The following is a 27,310-nucleotide window of genomic DNA, read 5'->3' on the forward strand; positions in this document are numbered from 1 at the left end:
GCCACCTCCTGTACAGACAGCCACTTCCGATATAATGAAGCTTGGCAGCGTGCCTGCCACAGGAAGTAACAAAGGGCTGCAGCGATGATATACAGTGTCTCCCTACACCACCCCTTTCCTTTTGGAAACCCTCCATAGGCCCATTCTGCATAAGATAGCTGGTGGAAGAAAGGAATCCCTAATTGGCGGGCTACTGCCTGACAGACTTGTTGATTGAACGGGCACTTGAGGAGGAAGTGGTCCATTGTTTCATCCTCCGTCACGCACTCCCCCCTCGGGCACTTACGATCATTGCTGTTTCTATTTTTCATGTTAGCTCGAACATAAAGCCGGCTGTGGAAAGTCAGCCAGGCCATGTCCGCGATCTTCCGGGGGAGGCGTGATGAATTGAGGAAAGCCAGACCTTCCTCCTGTATTGGACCTGGGCAGTCCCTCAAGGCTAGACGTGTTGAAAAGTGTGTCTGAATAATGCGGTGTTGTAGCTGCCTCCTGTCCTCCTTCTGGATTTCCTGTACTGTGATACCCCATCTCTTCACCAATCTCAACAGAGGTGAGATGTACTGTGGCAAGTATCCCGCCTTCCCTCGCAGGGGCATTGCCTGACCTCCCCTCACCCAATCCCTCAAGTACCGCTGAAGCCAGGAGGCCATGCAGTCTGCCCAAGCCGGCCTCCCTTCCCGCAAGACCCCTCCCAGATTTTGTTGGAAAAAGAAACAACTGAAATGTACCACAGGGTTGACCATTCCCAACCCCCCCTCCCTTTTGGGCAAATAGGTCACCTCCCTCCGGATAATATTCATCCTGTTCCCCCATAGCTGTTGGAAAACAAGCTGTATACTCTGGCATGTAACGATATAGGCAGTAAACAGACCTTGGATATGAACAGGAGAAGGGGTATCAGATAGGTCTTAATGACATGCAGTTTTTCCACAAACCGCAACTTATATGATTTCCACTGGGCCACCCTTTCCTCGACTCTCCCCAGCCCCTTCTCCCAGTTGATCGTATCATAGTCCTGTCTGCCTACCCAGAGACCTAGGATCCGTACTTCATCCCTTGCTACTGGGTACTGACTGGGAAGTTTGAAAGTTGGTCTGCCCTGTCCTACCCAAATTGCGGAGCTCTTATCCTGGTTTATCTGGGCCCCCGCAGCCTGTGTGTATTCTGCCATCCAGGTCTGAACTCGCTCGGCTTTCTCCTTGCTACTGATTACTACTGTGACATCATCTGCGTAGGCGACACATCGACATGTGTGTGAACCCAAAGAGATGCCCTCTAGTTGACCGCTAAACCCTCCACTCAACCTTCTGAGGAAAGGATCTAAGGAAAGGACGTACAGCAAGGGGCTGAGGGGACACCCCTGCCGTACCCCTGACCTCACTGCAAAGCTCTTGCCCACCCAACCATTTATCAGAGTGCTACTCCTTGCATTGCGATACAAAGTCTGGATCCACCCTATAAACTGGTCGGGTATCCCATAGCACCGAAGCACTAGCCATAGGTACTCCTGGGACACCCTGTCAAAAGCCTTAGACTGATCAAGGGTCAGCAAATACTTTCCCTTTGTCCTACCTTGACTCCTTTCCACTATTTCACGGATGGTACAAACTGCTTCCACTGCCCCTTTCCCCTTCACCGAGCAAAACTGTGCTGAGGACAAACCAAGAGACCACCCACTGCCCCAGCCAGGCGGTTGTAAATAATCCTGGCCATTATTTTCCTATCTACATTCAGAAGACTTATGGGTCTCCAGTTCTCGATAAGTTCCAGATTTCCCTTCTTTGCGAGGAGAACCAAAATAGAACACTGCTGTGAAGGGGCCAAACGCCCGTTCTGCAAACAATTATTAAAAATTGCAGCTAACACTGGAATCAGGACCACACGGAATGTTTTGTAGAACTCTGGGGTCAGCCCATCGGGACCCGGAGTTGTACGTGCTGATAGCGTATCAATAGCATCATCTACCTCTCCTGTGGTAATGGGCCTAAGCAGTTGTTCCATCTCCCCCTCCGAAACCTTTTCCAAGCCTGGGGCACTCTGCACGTATGATAGCATGAAGTTAGAAACCAAGCTCTCTTTCCCCCACAATTGGGTGTAAAACCGAATGACCCTGGCCTCGATTGAACGTTGGTTCGTCAATCGCTGCCCTGCTTCATCTCTCATAGCATAAATGACCTTGTGTCCTACTGCTACCTTGCAATTCTGGAAAGGATCCGGGGAATACCGATGCCCATATTCCCTTTCCAGAAGCAAAGCAGCGTATCGATCATATTGCAACATCCTCAACTGGGCCTGCAAAGCTTCTATCTCTCCCTTCTCCAGATGGTTGGAGACCGCGTGGTCCAATTGCTTACGAAGACGACAGCACTGTGTCTGTAACCCCTGACTCTGCTTCCTGGCTAGGGACCGGAAAAGGGCCTTGACTCGCCCCTTTACCATGTCCCACCAGGCTCTCTTATCATCCATCACCTCCCATAGTGTTTCTTGGTCTGCTAAAAAACCCTCAAATATTTGTCTGTTTTCCTCTACTTCTAATAACTTTGCACTCAGTTTCCAAAATCCTGGGCCTTTCTGCGCCCCTTCGCATATTGTTAAGACTGTGGAAACTAAGGCATGATCTGAATATTCCGTCCATCTATTCGGCTGCCCCTGAAACCTAGCCAACCCGCCTACAAAGAGCCAGTCAATACGGCTCTCCGTGTCTCCCCTTCTAAAAGTGAACCCCTTCCCTCCCGCCACCTCCAGTCTTGCCTGTTTTACAATTGCTGCCAGCTGGAGGCTGTCATAACCCACCTGATGCCTGGACCCCTTTCTATCTGCTTGCTTAGAGGAGTGTGGTAGCCGTGTTAGTCCACTCTTAAGGTTATCAATAGAAATCAAACAAAATAAAACATGGAAAAGAAAATAAGATGATACCTTTTTTATTGGACATAACTTAATACATTTCTTGATTAGCTTTCGAAGGTTGCCCTTCTTCGTCAGATCTGCTTGCTGTAAGACCATATTAAAGTCTCCTCCAAATACCACCAATTTGCTTGTACTGTATATAAATACGGTTTCACCCGGAGCAACAGCTGCTTGCGTTCCCAACTAATCTGGGGCCCATAAAAGTTAATGATTCGCACTGCTACCCCTCTAATGAAAACGTCTAATACGACACACCTCCCTATCTCCACCTCTATTTCCCTCGTAATCTCCACTTCTCGGGTGGCAAAAAGAATAGCCACCCCTGCGCATCTCTCTTTGGCCAGAGACCAGAATGAGGGCCCCCCTTTCCAATCTCTCTTGGCCCGGTGCAGGGGCTGCAAAGAATCCAAATGAGTCTCCTGCAACAGGATGCAGTCTACCTTGCACTGGGTCAAATCGCTAAAGGCGACAAATCTAGTTCTCTCTGCCTTTATGCTGGCTACATTCAGAGTTGCAAAGATTAAGGACAAGGCAGCCATGGTTTATTTCTTAAATTTCTTACCCCTCCTCATCTCTTCACCGCAATCCCTCTTCACAGGTATTCCTGCCCCCATCATTTCTTCAGGATCCTCTATAATTTCGTCTAATTCCAAATCCTCCCACTCTGAGTCATCTTCCCCGGCTTTCTTTCTACCCTTTTTTTTCTTGGTTTCCTCTGGACCAGCCCTTTCCCCTTTCACCCCTTCCTTACCCTCCTCTATTTCCTGCATGAGGCCCTTCGTTAAACTAGTAGGATGTGATGTTAGACTTGGGGGTAACACTGCTGGCTCCTCTCTGTTAAGTCTTTCAGATGATTCATTCCTCGCTCCCCTCCCCTCCCTCCTCTTCTCCTCCAAAGCCTCCCTTTGGGGTGGATTCACCTCAAGATCACCCTCTCCTTCGCCTGAAACCTGAAACACTGCATATCGATTACTCTGGCTCTTCTCCAGAATATCTGTTCTCCCCGCTCGGGCTAGCCCCCCCCCCTTCCTCCGACCCCCCTTCCCTCCATGTTTCCCTACCAGGGTCCATGCTTCCCCTTCTTCTCCCCCCTTCTCCCCACCTCCTTCTTCCATCCTTTCACAAATACCCCTTCTTTGAATGTGATCCAAACCTGATGCCCTTTTCTCCCCCTTTCCCTTTCCCTTAGTGCCTGCCTCTGTATGAATAGCGGTATTTGATTTCTCCATTAATCCCTTTAATGCTTCCCGCTTCTGTCCTTGTATCCTTGTAGTTTCTGCTTGTGCCCCTTCCTCCCCCCTCCTCTCTCCCTCTACCTGATTGTGCGATGCTTGTGGGCACTTGCTAAAAGGGTGCCCCAAGCCCCCACACAGGTTACAGCGTATGGTAGTGCAGTCGCTGGTGTCATGATCTGTACTGCCACATCAAGAGCACTTTAACACTGTACACGACATGCTTAAGTGACGGAAAGATCCACACCTGTAGCACTGTCTGGGTTGTCCTGCATAAAAGCATTGAATTCGATCCCTTCCAATGTATGCGGCTGAAGGTATATGTTGGGTGACATAGCCTGCCTGTTTTAATTTTACAAGGGCACTCCACCCCCCAGCCCACACACGACTCTGGTCTGGTATTTTGCTTAATGGGGTCCTAATTTCGGCATACCGTCCCAACCAGTACGACAGGTCTGCAGCCGTAAGAGACTCATTACGTACCAAAATGGTAATCTGGACTGCGTCCTGTCTACTGATGGGGACAGCCTTAAAATCCACCCATCTACCCTGATGCTGCACCTCTGTGTACTTTTCCCAAAACAGGTCCAAACCTCGCCCTGTTAAGAAACTAATATCATATTCAGGGATTCCCACAGGGTGTATGCATGCATACAAATCTTCAGGGATAAAGCCAAGGGAGAATACCATTCTTAAAACAACCTCTCTAGGTGGTGCTACCCCTGTGCCCACCCAACGCAGCTGGACCACATTTCGACGTTTTGGGGTAACACCGCTCCCGGGACCCCGCAACGGACCAGAAAATGGATTTCCCCTTGTCCCCATGTCTGACTCCTGCCTCCCCTCCTCCTTCCCTGTCTCTGCCCCTCCTCTCCGTACTACTGCTGCAAAGGATAAAGGGGCTGATACCAGTATGCTCCCCCATTCCCCACTCCCTTCCCCAACATCCTCTTTTTGCCTTCCTCCCCTCTCCCTCTCTTCCCCTCCCTCCTCTCCCATGTCCACTAACCCCACTATGTTCAGTTCACTTGTGCTGTTTCTGTCTCTTCCCCCTCTGCAATATTCTACTTCCAGTCCTTTGCCAGTTGCTGCTGTTCCCAACCAACACTCGTTCCCTTGCTCTGCAACTGTCCCACTCAGACCAGGTCTGGGATCTGTCTCCTCTTGTAGCTGACACTCTCCTCCATGCACTTTCTCTGTTTCTGACACTGTCATACTCAGTCTGAGTCTTGGCTCCGCCTCCTGGTGCAGCTGACACTCTCCTTCATGTACTCTCTCTGTCTCTGGCACTGTCTTACTCAGTCTGGGTCTTGGCTCTGCCTCCTGGTGCAGCTGACACTCTCCTCCATGCACTGTCTTACTGGGTCTGGGACTTGGCTCCGCCCCCTGGTGCAACTGACACTCTCCTTCATGTACTCTCTCTGTATCTGGCACGGTCTTACTCAGTCTGGGTCTTGGCTCCACCTCCTGGTGCAGCTGACACTCTCCACAATTCTCTCTCTCCTTTCTGGGACTCCTGCTTTGTTGGGCATGAGTTTCTGAGAAGCTCCCTTCTGCTCTTTCTTCTTGTTTCTGAGTGGCAGAATCTATTGGGAGCCCCTGCCTGTCACTGAGCTTCCCCCATGATGTCATCAGCACTTCTGATTGAGATTGGATGGCAGCTCTTGGACAGCCCTGCTCAGAGGTCTGCCCTATCAATTCTGTCCATGAGTGACTGTGGTGTTCCCACGATGTTCCCGCCCTCTGTCCACCATATTTGCTCTCAGCTTCTTCCATCTCTTGTAGTACTCCACTACTCCATTCCTGTACTTTCCCATCCTCTTTAGTCTCTGTCTCCATCTGCAAAACCCCTTGTTTTTGCTCTACTTTCCTTTTTCCCGTTGTTCCTGGTAACTTCTGTACTTGCTCAGTGTGTAGTGATTCTTCTCCTACCTCAGCATTCAAACTGTTCTGATTCTCCTCAGCATTCAAACTGTTCTGATTCTCCAGGCTGTCTTTCTTCTCTGTCTCTCCCAGCAAACCTGAGCTCTTCTCTGTGGGTTCGGCTATGCCCTGCCAGCTCTCTAAGTATAATGGACGTTTTTGAATTTTTTTCAGTTTCATAGCTCTTTTGTGTTCCAAACTTGCCAGGCTCTCTTGCTGCATGCAGTGCTGGAGCCCCTCCTTATCCACAGTACCTGCCACAACTGGACTAGGAGCCTCTGTTCTACAAGGCTGGTAAGTGGATGGAGCACCTAGCTCTTGGGAATCCTGTAGGAAATAAAATACTGGTGATAACTGGGAATTATTTGTGTCAGTCTTGTCTTTTCCTCCTTCTGGCTGCTGCTGTTTCTCTTCCCCTGCTGTCCCTTCCAGCATAGCCTCTGGGGTGTCTGGAACCACGGAGTCCTGTGTGTCTCTGGGTTCTGCTTCCTGCTGGATCTGGGACTGCGTCTGGGTCTGCTGCATGCGTTCCCTGTTCAGGAAAACCTCACGAAGGGGATTATCTCTGCAGTTCTTTAGTTTTTGCAGCTGCCTTTGTTTTGCTGTAAGCCGCTTCTGGAGCGCTTCAACTCCCTTAACATACTTGTCTCGTGGGCCAGTGGAAGCCAGGTTACACATAGTTTTTGCTAGCTTCAGCCGCTTCCTCAGTACCTCTATTTCACCTTCTACTCGATTCATTTTCTTCACTGATCTAATTACCTCTTCAGGAGTCATATGCTGGGCCTCTTTCTTCTGCCAGGCCCTAGGCCTGGATTCCTCCTCCTCCTCCTCTTCCTCACTAATGTCCTCTTCAGACTCTCCGCTATTCTCTTCCACCACCTCTCCTCTGATACTGGATGCAGAGAACCCTGCTCTGGAACCCGGGCCCTGCCTTCTTGCCCCCTGTTCTTCACCCAGCTTAGGAATGTTATGGCCAGGACTTACAGTCAGGGTGAGCTGGCTCCTCAGCAAGCGCTGCTGGGCTCTGGTCCTTCCTCCGTCCACAGGCCTGGGCTCTCCTGGTTCTCCTGGTTGCATGCTTGGGGCTCGGGTGGAGGAAGCCTCCCCTTCATAGTGTTTCTCAGCTCCAAGTGTGCTAGGCCTTTCAGCCTGGGGCCCTCCTGCAGGGGGGCACCCTCCCCTCTGCATTGTTCAGCAGCCACAGGGTACAGCAGCTCTCCTTTCAGCACCTCTTCACCACAGGTCTGTACTCTGCAAGTGTGTGTGTGTGTGAGAGAGAGAGCTGGTAGGAGTCCCTGTGACAGTGGAGGGTCATTTGCTCCTTATAGCCAGTTGTTTGAGGCAGCAAAGCAGGGCTTATTTTTGAGTAGCCTACCCCCCTCCCCCATACATCTTCCTGTAACCTATATGGGGTATGGTGCGGTATTGTTGGACTTCAATTAGTTCACTATATGTGTGGTGTGTGTGAGCGTCGTGCCTGGGATCCATTCCCAGCGTTGCTGTCCTGCTGTGTGTGTGTGTGTGTGTGGGAGAGAGAGAGAGAGAGAGAGAGAGAGTGTGCCTGTGTGAAAGAGAGAGAGTGTGAGAGTGAGTTCAGAGAGAGATAGCAAAAAAGTGTGTGTGTCTGTGATAAAGAGAGAGAGAGAGTGAGTTCAGAGAGAGTGAGTGTGTGTGTGTGTGAGAGTGAGAGACAGACATGCCTCTGATCCTCCCTCCGAGTTCCAGGCCCCCTCTCTCTCCCCAGTTTGAGGCTGCTCCTCCCTCCCTACCTACGAGTTCCAGCCTCCCCCTCCCTCCGAGTTCCAGGGCAGGGCCCCTCCCCTCCCTCCGAGTTCAAGGGTAGGGCCCCCTCTCTCTCCTCCGAATTCCAGGGCCCCCCTCCCTCCAGGGCCCCCTCCCCTCTGTTCCAGGGTCCCTCTCCCCTCCGAGTTCCAGGGCTCTCCTCCGAGTTCCAGGGCTCTCTGAGTTCTAGGGCCCCCTCCCTCCGAGTTCCAGGGGCCCCTCCCTACCTCCCTCCAAGTTCCAGGGCCCCCCTCCCTCCAGGGCCTGGGCCCCCTCCCCTCCTCCCTCCCCTCTCAGTTCCAGGTTCCCTCCCTCCGAGTTCCAGGGCTCCCCACCGCTCCCTCCCTCCCTCCGAGTTCCAGGGCCCCTCCCTCCAGGGCCCGGGCTCCCTTCCCCTCCGAGTTCCAGGGCTCCCACCCCTCCCTCCGAGTTCCAGGGTCTCCCACCCTTCCCTCCGAGTTCCAGGGTCTCCAACCCCTCCTATTTGCAAGCTCAATGTGGCTTACAATATAATACAACTACAATCACAATGATGGAATAGAGAATCAGAGTATATATAACAGATAAGGTGCATAGGAATATTATGGCAATCATATTAATGGAGAAGAATTTCAGAATTATTGCTATTAAGGTTCATACGAAAATTATGTTGCTTAAGAAGTGGGTAAGTGGATAACAACATAATATAATGATATCAGGACAAATGTATTTAATGTATGAAATATATTTGATCTGGGCTTCAAAAATGGTCTTTTTAAATAATGTCCACATCTCATGCATAGTCTGACCCTGAAATTGTTGCTTTTAGTTTTTTTTTCTAATTTCCACATTTTATCATACTCTCCATTTTTAAAATTAACTGCTAAAGCAGTGGAATTTTTAAATATCTTCCTTTTACTGATGAAGAATTTGATATATTGTGGTTGCTATTAGCTAGTGGCCCCACCAGCATTACCCCTTGCACCAGGTTCTGTGTGCTAGTATGAACTAAATCTAAAGTAATTCCCTTCTGGTTGGTTTTTCGATCAACTCTTCCATAAAACAGATATTTATTACATTTAGAAACCTTATCTCTTTAGCATATCCTAGTGGACTCCATCCATGGAGTATACCACAACCTTCTCTTCCAATGGTTGCTGCCATTCACCCATATGAAAAAGGTCTTCACCTCTGAACACAACATCCTCCTGGGTATATGCAGTCTCTGGTGAGGCCCCATTTAGAGTACTACATGCAATTCTGGATACTGCACCTACGGAAAGATATAAACAGGATGGAGTTGGTCCAGAGGACAGCTACAAATTTGGTAAGCGGTCTTTGTCATAAAACATATAGGGATAGGCTTATGAACCTCAACATGCATATTGTGGAAGAGAGGCGGGAGAGAGGGGATATAATAGAGATGTTTAAATACCTCAGTGGCATTAATGTACAGGAGACAAGGCTTTTTCAAATGAAGGAAAACACTGGAATGAGAGGGAATAGGATGACGTTAAGAGGAAATAGGCTTAGAAGGAATCTAAGAAAATACTCTTTCATGGCAAGGGTGGTGGATGCATGAATTGTCTCCTGGTGGAGGCCGTGGAGACAAAGAATGTGCCAGAATTTTAAAAAGTGTGGGACAGGCACGTGGGATCCCTTAGGAAAAGGAGGAGTCAGTGGTTACTGAGGATGAGCAGACTGGATGGGCCATTTGGCCCTTATCTGTCATCATGTTTCTATGTTTCAATCCTTTCTTTGTCCCTTGACATTCTCTTCTTGGTGACAGGCTGACACTCTTTCTCCTCTTCAGTCTCTGATGACCACTCTATACAGGTCTTTGTGAGCAGCCGGGCTTGACTTTGGGATCCCTAGATCCCCTGAAATATCCACAACTGGGAGTAAGAAGAAGAGCATAAACCTCCAGGTCTCCTCTTAATAAAAGGGTGATATGGGGGCTCATTTTCAAAGCACTTAGACACACAACATACTATAGGTTACTATGGTACTTTGTGTGTCTAAGTGCTTTGAAAGTGAACTCTGTGGTCAAATTTACCTGAATCACTTAGCAGTTTAGTAGCCAAATTCTGAACTCACTGAAGGCAGCAAAGATCAGTAAGACGTTTACCTTGGAGTAGACTGATGCAGTAATCTAAAGTGGAGGTAACCAGTGAATGTACGAGAGTTTGTAAAGCTGAGAGAGGAGGTGCTGAAGCGAAAAAAAATCATTTTTCACTTGAAGAAACTTTTTCTGAATAATTTCAGTAATATGTGGCTGAAAACTGAGAGTTTAATCCAAAGTTAAAACTGAGACCTTGACCGATAGAGAGAAAATGCAATCTGAGTATCCTTCAAACTAACTTACGTGATATGAAAACTCTCTTTGTTTTATCAGGATTAAGGTTCAATTTATGTATTTGTAACCAGTTGGCTACATTGAGTTTAGCATTAAAAGGATCAATTTTTGTAAGTAATTACAATTAAGACCAGTCAATATCTGAATGTCATCAGCATAAACAAAAATTGTCAACCCCACAGACTGATACCCCAATGCTCAAAAGTCCGGCACTGTTAGGAACGGCACCAGAGTTTATCGCTACAACAGCATCCAAAAATAACTTCCTCATGCTCAAAGCTAATAGTATGCAAATGATGTGTGTGCATTAGCTTTGAGCATGAGGAAGTAAGGCATGTAGATGTGCCTGGTGCATGCGCTGAAGAGTTGTGTGTCAAGCACAGCTCTTCAGTGCATGCCCAGAACATCGATGGGCAGAGGAGAAAGAAGTGTCCATGGTATGAGATGGGCTGTACTACCAATGACAATGGTCTTGTTCTTTTCTTGAGATTCCAGTTTTGTCTGTCTCCTTTGCAGGGCGTAGACTTAACCCTTGGAGCAGGGACCCGTTCTACCAGGCATATCCCACTCCCTCCCAGTTACTTTGCTTCCCCCCCATACCTCATCAATCAATAACCCTTCTACACACAATTGTGGGATAACCATAGGCCACAGCTTGATTTATTAACATTTAAACTTTCAATTAACATCAGTAAATGATAACCCCGCCCCCGAGCTACAGTTGTCAAAGCATAACATCAACAGCTGCCCCCCCCCCCCCACCGCTCACCATGATAGCAAAGCAGCAACTTCCACTTCCTGCTGTCACCGCAACTCTTCCTCTTCCCAGCTCCGCCCTAACAGCAACAGCCCTGGCCTGTGTGGACCTCCACACATTTATTCCGGGTCACCAGACCCGCCTTTAATGACCTGACTCATCCCCATGAGCCATTGCTCCTGTAGCTTGGGTTTTTGCCACAGGGGGAGGGCCTTTGCATCTGTCAAAGACCTCCCCCCCACCAAAGAAAGCTGCGGCCTACTGGGACCCTGTAACACAGTGTTGCTCCAATAATTCCTGAATATCATTCAAGCACAAGTCTAGGCCCACAGCTGACAGATGTACCCTGTCCCACGCAAAAAGGCCCACACACTGAGTATCCTCCCAATTGTGTTTAATTTGGAACCCCTTTCCTGTCATTACCCACACTCCGACCTGCCGATTGACTTTACTCAAACCCCATCGCCACTTCCACGCCAGTAGGCAGGCTGGCCTGGGGATAATATCCAACCAAGCCAATTTTGTAAATGGAAACCAGGCCATTTCCAAGTGCAAGTCATACTTTATAGTGTCTATGAGCCTCTTGCCCGTCCAGCAGTCCACATCATTCCCACCCAAATGAATGATTAACATCTGAGGGTGCAGAGGTCTGTCGCGCAGTTGTTACAGCAGTGGCAGAAGTTGGCACCAATGCATGCTGCGCTCTCCCAACCAGGATATGCGGATCCCTCGCCGCACCAATCCCAGTTGAATCCCTCCAGGACAACGCGCTGCTCTGCAGCCAGCCCAATGGATGAAGGAATGTCCAACAATCCATACTGAGTATATCGAACCACCAGCATCTAAAAAAGGGGAGGGGCAACCACAAGATGGGAGAGCGAGGACACACACAAACAGCCCCTTCAAGAGACCAGGCAGCCGGAATGACAGGCAAAAGGCAACAGAAGGGTAGGAGCCAGGACAGATAGCACCCCAAAAAGTAATGCAAAGTCTTTGTACTAGGCCCCCTCAGGAAAGCCTAATATAACCCCGGTAAGCCCCGGAAGACCACCTGCCAATACTCTGAATGGTGTCCACCCCTAAGCCTGCCTGGCAGGCACTGGTCGCTGCCCCAATGCAGAAGGAGTGAGTTCCAAACTGACCTGGATCTTCGCCCAAGCTGACAAGACATTTGCGCAGAAGAGATGCAAATTGATACCTTGTTACAAGTGAGCCATCTGTATGCACTAATAGGGAGTGAGGACCATGGGGGCGCACCTCTAAATAGGCTTCCAACAAGGACACTGGGCAGGAGATCATACCAGGGACCCTCTTCAACACTATTGTGCTCCCAGCACCCCTCTGATCAGTTTTTGATCGCAACAGCTTGATGCGCAGCACTCTGCTTTGTATACATACATTCACCCATAGCAGCCCGGATGACACTGTGACTGACCTGCAGCTCTCAACAACTTCGTCCACCCAAATGGCCCCATAAAATGCCACCGTGAAGGCCACTCGGAAGAGACTCGTCTCTAAGGCTGAAAAGGTCACACCAGCAACAGCCTGCAAAAGGCGTACTAAAAGGTCATGAGTAATCGGCCGGCGAATATCTGGCACCAGGGAGATGACCTGCTCCAACCCTTCAAGGAACTGCGGACTAGAAAACTGGAGATTGGCTGACCCCACCCAACAGCCTTGCTGAAAAAGGTGAGCCCTGCGAGATGACGCGTGACTGCACTTCGAGAACTACCCCTCGCCTTGGCATTAGCAATGTAGACGGCTAACAGCTCGTCAGATGCCTGACCTGCTGTCCAAGCTTCGCTCCTGAGATAACTAGTCACTCTGTCATAACTGTAGGTATACGCTGACCATGTGGTAGGTGCAACTGAGGCTCTCAGCATCTCCCACACCTCAGGTCTCCTAGCTGCCAAAGATGCCCCAGCATCGGCTGTCCCTCCTCGTCTGCCTCCTGCGCCAGAGCCCGGAAAGTCTGAAATTGAAAACAAGAAAGAGCATCAGCCAAGTGATTGGAAATCCCCGGCAAGTGCCTAGTCCACAGGTGAACATTTAGTCGCAGACAACGCAGAACCAGTTCCCTAATCAAGGAGTTCACCAGCAAGTAACACGCAACCTGTTTGTTCAGTACCTCTACCACACCCTGATTGTCGCACCACACCAGGATACTTTTATTCTGCAACATCCCAGGCCACAACAAACAGAAACAGCTCCAAGAAGTTAATGTTCTTTGTAACCCCAGTCATAACCCAGCTATCCGGCCACGGGGCGGCGCACCAAGCGCCTGCGCAATACACCCCAAAACCCAATCCTCCTGCTGCATCCATAAACAAGTCAAGATCCACATTAGACACTTCCTCGCTCTGAAGCGCTAAAGTACCATTGAACAAAGACAAGAACTCCAACCACATACACAGATCATGGTGAACTCCAGAGGACAAGTGCACATAATGATGAGGTTTTGTGACCCCGGACATCGCAAAAGCCAGGTGTCGAGAAAAGGCACGACCCATCGGGATGACCCGACATGCAAAATTAAGGCTTCCCACCAGGGACTGAATGGAATGCAAGGGAGTCTTATGGGCCTGCAATACTGCCATAATCTGCTCTTCCAACTGAGCCACCTTCTCCTGTGGCAAATGGGTAACCATCCGTAATGCATCAATTTCAATGCCTAGGAAGGTGAGCACTGAAACAGGGCCCTCTGTTTTATCGGAGGTCAAAGGAATGCCAAAGTCTTCCGCAACCGACATAAAGACTCTTAACAGATGACTGCAGTCCATGCCATCGGACGCCCCAATGAACAAAAAATCATCCAAATAGTGTACCAGATTGTCGAGCCCAGACCTCTGCGTGGTCACCCAGTATGCAAAGGAGCTGAATCGTTCAAAGTAAGCACATGAGACCAAACAACCCATTGGCATACATCGGTCAAAGTAAAATGACCCCTGAAAATGGAAACCCAGCAACGGAAACGCAAAAGGGTGGACGGGCAGCAGCCTGAAGGCTGCCTCGATATCTACTTTTGCCAACTGCGCCCTGACACCACATTGGCGTACCAGCCGCAGTCAAATGACGTGTACTAAACCAAGCAGAAGTCCTTGGGAATGCCCGTATTTATGGAACAACCCGTCGGGTACGAAAGGTTGTGAGTGAGGTGGAAGTTTCCTGGCACTTTCTTAGGTAGAACCACCAAAGGAGAGATCATAAAGGTTGGAAAAGGACGACAATCGAATGGGCCAGCAATCCTGCCCAACTCAATCTCCTCCGCCATTTTTTTCCTCACCACCTTTTGCAGCCAAGTGGTAGACTTCGAGTTCTGCACCCAGTTATTAACCAACCGACCCTGGAATGGAACGACAAACCCTTCCGTGAAACTCCTCCCTAATATCTCCACAGCCTCCCTGACTGGGTACCGATGGAGCCATGGCAGCATCGCATCTACCCTCACTGGCGTAGGAGCACGGCTAAACCAATTACGGCTAAGTGGTAGACAGTCCTCCTGCCCCCTTCTTCATACATTTTGGCGCAGCGTGTCCTTGGCCACAGGCGGAACAGACGTGTCGAAACTTGCAGTCTGTGAAGGGACAGGAAGCTCGGTTGAATTGCCAACACACCTCGGAGGATGAAACTGATTCCGCTCCTGGGGCTCCGACCCCCATACTTGAGGCACAAAAGGACCTACCTGGAGTCGCAAGAGTGAGCCCTCCCTTGCCCGTTCCCCCCAACTCCCACCACCGATGACCGAGGAGCCATGTGAACCAATCGTAAGTTGATATCCTGTGTCCCCCAGGACAAATGGAGGTTCTCTTATATCTTGTCCCTGAAGGCTTCGTCGTAGTTCAACCATGACTACCCCCCGAAACGCTGAAAGGCGTCCAGAACCGTGTCCACGTATGCTAACAAAAGGCCATACTGGCCCGGGTCACGACGTCCCCATACACTAGCCATGCGCAGAAAGGATCACACCCAATTAACCACCGTTTGCATGACCTTGCGCTCCCTCGGACCCTCGGCCTGTGTCTTCTCTTTCTTCTTAGCCTTCCGGTGCCCCCTGCCCTTCAGCAACCGAAATATATCTATACACTTCCTCCACTTGATCTTCCTACGCAATGAGCGTGGGATCTGCTCCCATAACTCTGAAAGGGCCACCAAGGCAGGTGGGCCCCTCGTCCCCTAGACAGAGGAGAAGAAGAGGAGGATGTGGAAGAAGCCCTATTCCACTTTCCCTTCCCCTTCTTTTTTCGCCGCGCACCCCCGCCCCGCGCCCAAGGAGAGGACGATCTATTACCTGATCCTGAAGCTCCAGCACCTGCCATAGACGTCCCCGGGACTGCAGCAGGGCCATCTCCAGACGCTCTCTCCGGGTGCACCACCATGTCCATGATGAGCGGGGTCCATTCTTAATCTGCCGTTGTCCTGCTGCTGGTACCACCCACCGCAGATGTAGAGGGGTGTTCTGCTATCCCATGCAGAAAATAAGCCAGCAGATCAGTATAACATCAAAAGGAGTTTATTAAAGATACCGTATGTAAAACAGTTGCCCGACACAGGCCATGTTTCACCCACAAAGGGATGCATCAGGGGCTAGATTGTATCTTTCTGAAAAGAACAATTTCAACTTACATACCAGCTCAAGGAAGAAACGTAGAAAAAAACAGCATAAAACGGCATGTCCTATTGTGTTTCCAATACTTCACTATCCAGCTTTAATAAACTCCTCTGATGTTCTACTGATCTGCTGGCTTATTTTCCATGTTGGATTTTGCAGATCACTTGCCTTGTTGTTATTTGGGACCCTCTATCCCATGCTACGCCTGGCCGGTCATGATTGATACTAGCCCCACACCTTCCACAGGGCTCTGCACCTGTAAAGACAAAATGGAAGCAGCAGCAGGACCAGCCTCTCTGACTCCTGCCCCTGCCCCAGCCCCTCAGGACGCTTCAGTCACAGCCTCAGGGAACCCTGGGAATGCCCAAGGATGTTGATGCTGGGGGGGGGGGGGGGGGGGGGGAGGGGTCCAGATATGTGCAGCCCCTCATTTCAGCATTGAATGTTTAGAGGAGTCTACATAATTACTTGTCATTGGATATTCTGGACATTCTGATTTCAGCAATTTTTAAAAATTCTTTCTTATGAAAAAATCAGTAACATGTATTGCAACAAACGTAACTCACTGTATGTGACCCTGCCTTTGTGTGTTGTTTGCCTCCCATTCCATCCTCGATCCACTTCAATCTGGCTTTCGCCCATTACACTCGACAGAAACGGCATTATCCAAAGTCTGTAATGACCTGTTCCTCGCCAAATCCAAAGGTCATTACTCCATCCTCATTCACCTATCCGCCGCTTTTGACACTGTCAATCACAACTTACTTCTCGACACACTGTCCTCTTTTGGGTTCCAGGGCTCTGTCCTCTCCTGGTTCTCCTCTTATCTCTCCCATCGTACCTTCAGAGTACACTCTCATGGTTCTTCCTCCACCCCTATCCCGCTCTCTGTTGAAGTCCCTCAGGGTTCTGTCCTTGGACCCCTTCTTTTCTCAATCTACACCTCTTCCCTGGGCTCCCTGATCTCATCTCATGGCTTCCACTATCATCTTTATGCTGACGACACCCAGCTTTATCTCTCCACACCAGACATCACTGCGGAAACCCAGGCCAAAGTATCGGCCTGCTTATCCGACATTGCTGCCTGGATGTTCAACCGCCACCTGAAACTGAACATGGCCAAGACCGAACTTCTTGTCTTCCCACCCAAACCCACTTCTCCTCTACCTCCACTCTCTATCTCAGTTGATAACTCTCTCATCGTCCCCGTCTCATCTGCCCGCAACCTCGGTGTCATCTTCGACTCTTCCCTCTCCTTCTCTGCGCATATCCAGCAGATAGCCAAGACCTGTCGCTTCTTCCTCTACAACATTAGCAAAATCCACCCTTTCCTCCCTGAGCACACCACCAGAACTCTCATCCACTCTCTCATTACCTCTCGCCTGGACTACTGCAACCTACTCCTCACTGGTATCCCACTTAGCCACCTATCCCCCCTTCAGTCCGTTCAGAACTCTGCTGCATGTCTTATCTTCCGCCTGAACCGATACACTCATATCACCCCTCTCCTCAAGTCATTTCACTGGCTTCCGATCAGGTTCCACATTCAGTTCAAGCTTCTGCTACTAACCTACAAATGTACTCGATCTGGAGCCCCTCCTTACCTCTCAACCGTCATCTCCCCTTATGTTCCTACCCGTAACCTCCGCTCTCAAGACAAATCCCTCCTTTCAGTACCCTTCTCCACCACCGCCAACTCCAGGCTCCGCCCTTTCTGCCTCGCCTCACCCCATGCATGGAACAAACTCCCCGAGCCCATACGCCAGGCCCCCTCCCTGCCCATTTTCAAATCACTGCTTAAAGCCCACCTCTTCAATGTCGCCTTCGGCACCTAACCACTACACCTCTACCCAGGAAATCTAGACTGCCCCAACTTGACATTTCGTTCTTTAGATTGTAAGCTCCTTTGAGCAGGGGCCGTCCTTCTTTGTTTAATTTGTACAGCGCTGCGTAACCCTAGTAGTAGTAGTAGTTTGCACTTGAGTGGTCATGTGATCTTGGGGAGCACTGCTTCACTCTCCTTTCCAGGCTGCTCCTTATGGATCTCCAAGTCCTCATGGAGACATTGTGGGGTGGCAGGTGGTGGTGGCGCTTGAAGACCTCTCTCCTGGGGCACAGGAGGTCCAGGAGCTCTGACACTGAAAAGATTGGCTCCCTGTGCAGATACATAACTGTGCACACTGAGGAAGAATCCTCCATGTGCAGAGGTATATATGCACATTTTGCACATGGAGGGAACGTTTTCTCGATGCAGGGACCAGTACCGCCATTGCACATTTTGTGTACAGTAATACATGTATTACTTAAAGAGGAAGTCTACTTCTTTCATATATCCAAGAAGCTATATTCGGAACTGGTTAATATTGATGACTTTGTGACAAGAAAACAGTACAGATACAACTTTAAGCTGCATTATAATATTACATTCAAAAGTAGGGGTCTTATATCCTTTCCTATGATCTTTCTACTAGTGAGATAAAAGGTTCTTGCCACAAAATCTCCCAAGCAAACCTTTCTATGGACATACTCAGATACTTTTTCGTGCATCCCTCAAACCAGACCATTTTTCTACAAAGCGTAGATTTTAGCATAACCTTGCTGTTGCTTCTTTGTCTTCCCTCCCCCCATCCTCCTGTTCAGAGGATTTGGGGTCTTTATATTAATGCTGGTGTTACTTAAGTCCCTTTTACAGTGTTTTGGGGTTTCATTCCAATAAGAGTGCTACTTTGCCCCGCTGCTGGTATCTGGGGGGGGGGGGGGGGGGGGGAGAGGGTGCTCATCCTATTGTTTGTGCTACTTTCTATCAAACATATAAACGGCGAGTGACCGACTCACTCACAAATGCGCAGTAGAGACTTCCCTCTCTGTCCCGCCCCCGCGTCAATACGTGATGACGAGGGCGGGACAGAGAGGGAAACTGCGCCACCGAGGTTGATACCGCTCCCCCCCACCCGCCCACCCGAGGTCGCCGCTACCGTTACACCCCCCCCCCCCCCCACACACACACACGCACACACCCACACCCGGCCCGGGCCCTCTCTCCGCTACTAAACTTACACATCCATTCGCCGGAACGCAGCACGCACATCAGCTGAGCTGCTGTCGGCCTTCCTTCCCTGCCTGTGTCCCGCCCTCGCTGATGTTACGTCACAGGAGGGCGGGACACAGGCAGAGAAGGAAGGGCCGACGGCAGCTCAGCTGATGTGCGTGCTGCGTTCCAGCGAATGGATGTGTAAGTTTAGTAGCGGAGAGAGAGAGGGCCCGGGCTGGGTGGAGGGATGGCGGCGGCGGCGGCGACGACTCCGGGGGGGGGAACGGTAGCGGTGGCGACCTCAGGGGGGGAGGGGGAAGGAAGGAAGGAAGGAAAACCCCAATACCAGCCCGTTTTTACGGGCTCAACGGTTAGTATTATAATAAGTCACTGTAGTATTCAATGAGATTTGCAGTGGCTAAAGTAGGGATTGCAGATACTATCAGTTCACAAAGTAGAGAGCTTTCACTCCAGTAGATAGATTCCCCTTCAAGAAAAAAAATTGAAAGTATTTAATTCCAATCAAAACACAAAAGTGCTCTTTGAAAATGGTCAAAGCATCTTTCAGAAATCCCTTTGATTTAATTGGTGGAAAGCAACTATTGAGATTGTTGATCATACTTTTTTTTTTTTTTAAATTCTTGTTTATTATCAAACAAATACACCTGTGAACAAGCAAACAGAATTTTTTTTTTTTTGTTACATTTGTACCCTGCGCTAGCCCACTCATGGCAGGCTCAATGTGGCTTACATGGGGCAATGGAGGGTTAAGTGACTTGCCCAGAGTCACAAGGAGCTGCCTGTGCCGGGAATTGAACTCAGTTCCTTAGTTCCCCCAGACCAAAGTCCACCACTAGGCCACTCCTCCACTCTAGAAAACAGCTTCAACATTGGTACAAGGATGTGCATCCAACAAGTGATCTGTGTTTTTCTTTCCCCCCCCCACTTCCTCCCACCCTCCTCCTACCCTCGCCCCTCCCTCCCCCATCATCTCCCCCAAACCTTTACCTTCCCTCCCTCTCCCCCCAAACCCAGCACTAACAGTTCAAAATCCTACTTCGAGTCACTGGAGTGAGAGAGTCCCAGAATGGAGACCAAGTTTTGCAAAATCGATCCCCTTTCTTTGAGGCCAGGTCTGCTATGCCCTTCTCCAATGAGTAACAATGTATCATGGCCGACCTCCAGTGTGCTATGCTTGGACCCTCTGTGGCCAACCACATCTGCAAGATTGTTCGCTTTGCCATCAATACAGTTCTCTTCAGAAAAGCTGTAATCCCCTCAGGAGCTGGTTTCTGGATTTTGAAAATGTCAAACAACTGGGTTGGATGTGGTCGCCATGTGGAGGACCATATTTGTGAGACATGAGAGTTCAGCACCACCCAAAAGGTTTGTATCTTCGAACAAGACCAGAACATGTGTCCCAAATTTGCACCACTGTTCCTGCATTTGGGGCATGAACATAGGCGTAGACTGGGGGGTGCGAGGGGGGGCAATGCCCCCCCAAACGACGATGACGTGGACTGGCGCTAGAAGTGAAAAAAAAAAAAACAAGCAGGCACGCGCTCGTCTCCGTCCGCTTGGCTGCTTCCCTGCCCTCTCTGTCTGCGTCCCGCCCGAAAGGAAATGACATCAGAGGAAGGCGGGACGCAGACAGAGAGGGCAGGGAAGCAGCCAAGCGGACGGAGACGAGCGTGTCTATCTACCCCCTCTCTTCCTACCCTCCGGCGCAGGCAGCACCAATCTTCTCTAAGTCTTTCTTGTTCCTGGCAGCGGTAGCGATGTACACGCTGCCTTCAGCTCTGCCCCGAAGCCTTCTCTTCAAGTTCCTGTTCCCGCATAGGTGGGAACAGGAACTTGAAGAGAAGGCTTCCGGGGTAGACCGAAGGCAGCGTGTACATCGCTACCGCTGCCAGGAACACAGAAAGGCTGAAGAAGACTGCTGCCTGCACCGGAGGGAGGGAGGAAGAGAGGGGGTAAACGGAGTCACGATCCTGGACCTCGCGGGGGGGGGGGCAGCAGAGGGAAGATGAATGGGACTGGGAGGGTGGAGAGCAGAGGGAAGGAGTAAGAGATGGATGGGACTGGGAGGGGTGGGTGGGGAGCAGAGGGAAGGACCAGGAATTGGATTGGACTGGACTGGACTGGGAAAGGAGGTCAGAGGGAAGGAGCAGGAGATGGATGGGACTGGGAGGGGTGGGAAGCAGAGGGAAGGAGCAAGAGATGGATGGGACTGGGAGGGGTGGTGAGCAGAGGGAAGGAGCAGGAGATGGATGGGACTGGGAGGGTGGGAAGCAGTGGGAAGGAGCAGGAGATGGATGGGACTGGGAGGGGTGGGAAGCAGAGGGAAGGAGCAAGAGATGGATGGGACTGGGAGGGGTGGGTGGGGAGCAGAGGGAAGGACCAGGAATTGGATGGGACTGGGAGGGTGGGAAGCAGAGGGAAGGAGCAGGAGATGGATGGGACTGGGAGGGTGGGAAGCAGTGGGAAGGAGCAGGAGATGGATGGGACTGGGAGGGGTGGGAAGCAGAGGGAAGGAGCAAGAGATGGATGGGACTGGGAGGGGTGGGTGGGTGGGTGGGTGGGGAGCAGAGGGAAGGACCAGGAATTGGATTGGACTGGGAAATGAGGTGAGCAGAGGGAAGGAGCAGGAGATGGATGGGACTCGGAGGGGTGGGAAGCAGAGGGAAGGAGCAAGAGATGGATGGGACTGGGAGGGGTGGTGAGCAGAGGGAAGGAGCAGGAGATGGATGGGACTGGGAGGGTGGGAAGCAGTGGGAAGGAGCAGGAGATGGATGGGACTGGGAGGGGTGGGAAGCAGAGGGAAGGAGCAAGGGATGGATGGGACTGGGAGGGGTGGGTGGGTGGGTGGGGAGCAGAGGGAAGGACCAGGAATTGGATTGGACTGGGAAATGAGGTGAGCAGAGGGAAGGAGCAGGAGATGGATGGGACTGGGAGGGGTGGGGAGCAGAGGGAAGCCTACTGGAAAGAAGACACTGCATAAAACAGAAGACACTGGGACCAAAGCGAATAGAAAAACTAAATGATCAACAAAGGTAAAAAAGTATTTTATTCAGAATATATTAATTGAAATATGTCAGCTTTTTGAAATGTGCATCTGTGATATTTTGCCTGTAAATTTCAATTCCTTCCTCCATATTAGCATATTCATTTGCATATGTATATATGCAAATGAATATGCTAATATGCTCCGCCCCATCCTTTGCCCCCCCAAATGAAACAGTCAAACTACGCCTATGGGCATGAATCTGTATCCCGGAGAGTGGCTCGGAAAGCTCTATGCGGGGAGATATGTAGTCTACGTAAAACTTTATATTGGATCTCCCACCAATCCGCGTTCTCCGTCAAGTTGTAGGTGGACTTGAGGCACACTGTTATTTGCTCTGCTTTAACATTAGTCCTTAATTCCTTGTTCCAGGCCTGTACCACTGGGGAACAATCATAGCCCTTCGATAGGTCTCTTAAAGATCTATGGAAATAACTCAACGGCACCCTCAGGTGCGCGTCGAGTCCCAATGTGTCATTCAGCTTCTCCCAAGTTTCTTTGGTCAGATGGGCTGAGGGCAGAGAGTTAATATAATGTCATAGTTGAAAGTATGCAAATGTATCTTTCTTGTCTATCCCATATTCATCACAGAGTCCCTGAAATGACTTTATAACCCCCTGCTCTGTCATCACGTGATATAAATAGCGAATCCCACTAGAGGCCCATCTTTGAAATGCAGCCGTGGAACTCCCAGCTGGGAAGGCCAAATTCCCCTGAATGGGCAATAACAGGGAGACTCCCCTATTCCCTTGCAAAAGTTTGGTCAACCATTTCCATGTTGTTCGCAGTGGCATGAGAATATAACCATAAGGTCCCAAGGTAGGTAATTTCCCTGCAGGGGCATGTAGCCAGTATGCAAAGTGTAATGGGCCCAACAGCGAGACTTCCGTGGGGGTACAAGTCAAAAATTGTTTATCCCGAAACCAATCCGATAAGTGTCGCATGCTACTGGCTATAGAAAATAAGTGTAGGTTTAGTAATCCCAATCCTCCCCTTGGGCGTGGCAGCATCACTCTGTACAATGGCATAAGGGCCCTCTTGCCCTGCCAAAGGAAAAAATTTAGCTTTCGCTGCAGCCAAACTTTCTCTCTAGCATGCAACAATATCGGGAGCATTTGAAATACATAAATCCACTTTGGGAAGAGGACCATATTGTATAATGCTATGTGGCCTAGCAGAGAAACGGGAAGCGACCGCCACCCCTGAAAAATTTCAGTCGCCCGCCGCTTCAGAGGCACTATGTTTCCATGTACAATTGTGATAAATCCCCTGGACTGTAGACACCCAGGTACTTAATTTTAGACTGCTCCCACTGGAAGGGGAACAAGCCCTCCCATGATTATACTTTTTTTAATTAATAGAATACAAGGCATTAGAAGATTAGTTACATTAATTATTTGATTAATTGTGATAATGAAGCATATTTATTTGAAAAATATAATAATGAAAACTGTAGCCAGACTAGAAATTTTCTATTCCATGAGAAGCCTGATGGACTAAATATTAGGAATGTACATTCATTTGATACAATCAGGCTTATTTTTGAAAGAGAAGGACGTCCATCTTTCAACACAAATCGGGAGATGGGCGTCCTTCTTACAGGGTCGCCCAAATTGGCATAATCGAAAGCCGATTTTGGGCGCCCTCAACTGCTTTCCTTCATGGGGATGACCAAAATTCACGGGGGGGGGGGGGGGGGTGTCAGAAGCATAGCGAAGGTGGGATTGCAGCGTGCTTAACACATGGGCGTCCTCGGCCGATAATGGAAAAAAGAAGGGCGTCCCTGATGAGCACTTGGCCGACTTTACTTGGTTCATTTTTTCTTGCGACCAAGCCTCAAAAAGGTGCCCAAACTGACCAGATGACCACCGGAAGGAATCAGGGATAACCTCCCCTTACTCCCCCAGTGGTCACCAACCCCTCCCACCCTAAAAATAAACTTTAAAAATATTTTTACCAGCCTCTATGCCAGCCTCAAATGTCATACCCAGCTCCATCACAGCAGTATGCAGGTCGCTGGAGCAGTTTTAGTGAGTACAGTGCATTTCAGGCAGGTGGACCCAGGCCCATCCCCCCTACCTGTTATACTTGTGGTGGTAAATGTGAGCCCTTCAAAACCCACCATAAACCCACTGTACCCACATGTAGGACCCCCTTCACCCGTAAGGGCTATGGTAGTGTTGTACAGTTGTGGGGAGTGGTGAGTGGGGGGCTCAGCACCCAAGGTAAGGGAGCTATGCACCTGGGAGCAATTTATGAAGTCCAATGCAGTGCCCCCTAGGGTGCCCGGTTGGTTTCCTGGCATGTGAGGGGGCCAGTGCACTATGAATGCTGGCTCCTCCCACGACCAAAGGGCTTGGATTTGGTTGTTTTTGAGATGGGTGTCCTCGGTTTCCATTATCGCCGAAAATCGGGGACAACCATCTTTAAGGTCAACCTAAATGTTGAGATTTGGGCATCCCCGACCGTATTATCAAAACGAAAGATGGCCGCCCATCTTGTTTCGATAATACGGGTTTCCCCGCCCCTTCGCCGGGATGTCCTGCGAGGACATCCTCAGGAAAACTTGGGCGCCCCATTCGATTATGCCCCTCCAAATCATTTATGTCATTTCTTTAGCCAAAAATGACAGAAAAAAACATACATTTTGTTTTTTTCCCCTATGGTGGAAATAGTGTGCACTCTTCAGAAAAAGTGCACATTATTTCCAATATTGCCCATTAAACAAAACAAAAAAATTAAATTGCATGTTAGTTGCCATAAACTCCATAGGAGACTAAAGTGCTTATTTTAGAAGCTGTGTTCATGTTCATTTTCAGACATCCATGTTGCATGGACAGCCAAATAACAATTTTATAAAGGCAGAATATGGATGTCTAAAACTACTGTATATCCATAAAGCAAGGGGGCAATAGTCTGCATGCTGTAAGTGGGATTAGCAAAGGGCCAAAAGATAGACATCTAACTCCGACTGCAGAAGAGGAAAGGAGGTTCATGTTCAAAAAGATGGATGTCTGAATTTAGACCTGGTACTTTGTATGTCCAGGGAAAAGTGCTCCTGTGGGGAATGTTGTTTCACTATCATATTTTCAATAGTGAGGGACAGGCAAGCTCTGTAGAAATTATAATGTTTAGTCAATATACAACCTCTAGACAGAAATAATACCTCAAAGCAGTAATTGTTTTGCACATATTTTCAGGGCTGGAGCACCTCAAATCTATTCCAGGGCCTTGAAGGGACATTCCTTTCCCCCAAAGAGCTTACTACCTTGGATGAGAGTGTGTGTGCTGAGAGCAAAGAGGGGAGAGGACTGAGAAGACTTCAGTGTTCTGTGTGGTCCCTGCCCCCCCTCCCCTTTTATAGATGGTGCCTTACTTAGGGCCTTATGGACTAGAACCTGAAAATGATATAAAAGATACATTTTGGACATTTTGAGGTTGCAGCCAACAGTCGTGAAAAGCTTGAGAAACTAGAAAGAGGGTGCACAGTTACCAAAGATGGCCGCTGTTTCCACCCTTGAGAGAAGGTGGAGGGCACAGTGCATGGAACCACCAGGAAGAAGGGAATACTGCATGTTCCCATATGTCAGGGATGAACTCACAGACTGGGAGGAAAGAGGTGTTCTGTGGGGTCCCTGGGTTGTGAATCTATGGATCACCCTGCAACTGGGACCCCTCCCCCTTTACATCTACTATTAATTTGAATGGATTTAAGGTTTTACTGTAAGACATTCATTATTAAAATATTTGATACAAATAACTTTTCGTGTATTTATTTACTGACTTGTGGACTAGTTTACTACGTCATATGCCTCATTCATCTTTCTCCATTAGTTATTGTGGATCAAATTTACCTATGTTGTTGACCTACTTAGATAAATACTCAAAGAAATGGTTTATAAAAATATATATATATATAAAAAATATAAAGTTTTCACTAAGTGCCAGAAGTCTATGCAGACCAGTGAGAAGGCTAGGTGAGCCAAGAGCAGTTTGCCCTTGTAAAATGAGTCACCACTGAGGTCTGTGACTTATTCATTACAAAGGGAGTTTCTGCTTCTATGTAGCGTAAAAGTTTGGAGACGCTGGGTTGTTATCTATTTGTTTGAGTGGATTACCCCCGTCCATTGAAACTGACTGAAATAATTGGCTTATTAACTAGATTTATCTGCTTAGAAAAATATGCATACATTGGAAATCACGTGTATGCTAATTTATCTCAAACATATTCATTATGATTATCCTGAAAATCTGAATGTGTGTAGAGTCTCCAGAACAGGTTTGAGAAGGCCTGATTTAGAACATGCATTTGTTTCATTTAAATGATCATAATATAAATATTTTTATGTTAACACTAATAAGTACTATTCATTTTTAGATATGGAAAACTGCCTTAGATGTCCTGATGATCAGTGGCCCAACAAGAGGCAAGATGGTTGCATTCAGAGAACTATTGAATTCCTCTCCTATGATGATCCTTTGGGTGTGGTTTTAGCTTCCATGGCCATTGTCTTAAGTGTAATCACTGCTGGAGTGCTGGGAATATTCCTTCAATATCGTGAGACTGCTGTAGTGAAAGCCAATAACCGGAACCTCAGCTACATTCTCCTCCTCTCCCTCATATTCTCCTTCCTCTGTTCCTTGGCATTCATTGGACATCCAGAGAAGTTGAACTGTCTTCTCCAACAGACCATATTTGGAATCATTTTCTCAGTTTCTATTTCTTCTGTACTGGCCAAAACCATTACGGTTGTCATTGCCTTCAAAGCCACAAATCCAAGAAGCAGGATAAGGAATTGGGTGGGGCCTAAGGTACCCAGCTTCCTGATCTTTCTCTGCTCTCTGGGTGAAGTTCTAATCTGCACTGCATGGTTACTCTTCTCTCCACCATTCCCAGACTATGACATACATACTGAGCCTGGAAAGATGATATTAATATGCAATGAAGGCTCCACTGTTGCTTTTTACAGTGTGATTGGATACATGAGCTTTTTGGCCATTTTAAGTTTTATTGTTGCTTTCATGGTAAGACAGTTACCTGACAGTTTCAATGAGGCTCAGTTGATCACATTCAGCATGCTTGTTTTCTGCAGCGTTTGGGTTGCCTTCATCCCAGCCTATTTGAGCACAAAAGGAAAATACATGGTGGCTGTGGAGATATTTTCTATCTTGGCTTCCAGTACAGGCTTACTGGGCTGTATCTTTATTCCCAAGTGTTACCTTATTCTGCTTAGGCCTGAATTGAACACAAGGGAACAATTAACTGGAAAGAAATTGACCGGCAATACATTATAGTCACAAACTGAAGGTTCACACGGTAGCTTTCAGCAATGAAGACCTATATTTTAAGGGCAATTTGAAACAGAATTGTGTGCATTGGGCAAACCTAAGCATAAAGATGATGTAACATAATATATTTTAGTAATACATATAAAACAGAATGACAAGGAGAATATGGAAAGCATCAAAGAATTGACAGTGAAGGGAAGCATGAAGATATTGGTTGACTGAAACCATGAATTGATTTAAACTTTCTACTAACATTTCCAAACAGGGGTATTCCCCTGGGAATTACAAAAAGTAAAATATAGTAGTAGTAGTAGAACAATAATAAAATGATAAAGATATTTAAATCAGAACAAATTTCCCAACAATAAAGTCTTATTTCTT

The 27,310-nt window shown here is 48.7% G+C and overlaps 1 protein-coding gene across 1 annotated transcript in view; it reads left to right on the forward strand.

Moving 5' to 3' along the window:
- LOC115464520 (vomeronasal type-2 receptor 26-like) overlaps positions 1–26,935 on the forward strand; it is a 52,260-nt gene extending 25,325 nt beyond the window's left edge. Inside the window, exon 6 of the mRNA XM_030194884.1 lies at positions 26,019–26,935. Coding sequence (XP_030050744.1) covers positions 26,019–26,935 — 917 coding nt within the window. The remainder of the gene's footprint in view (positions 1–26,018) is intronic.
- Positions 26,936–27,310: the final 375 nt, after the last annotated feature.

Source organism: Microcaecilia unicolor, chromosome 3, assembly GCF_901765095.1.
Source record: "Microcaecilia unicolor chromosome 3, aMicUni1.1, whole genome shotgun sequence".
In the NCBI taxonomy this organism is placed as follows: Eukaryota; Metazoa; Chordata; class Amphibia; order Gymnophiona; family Siphonopidae; genus Microcaecilia; species Microcaecilia unicolor.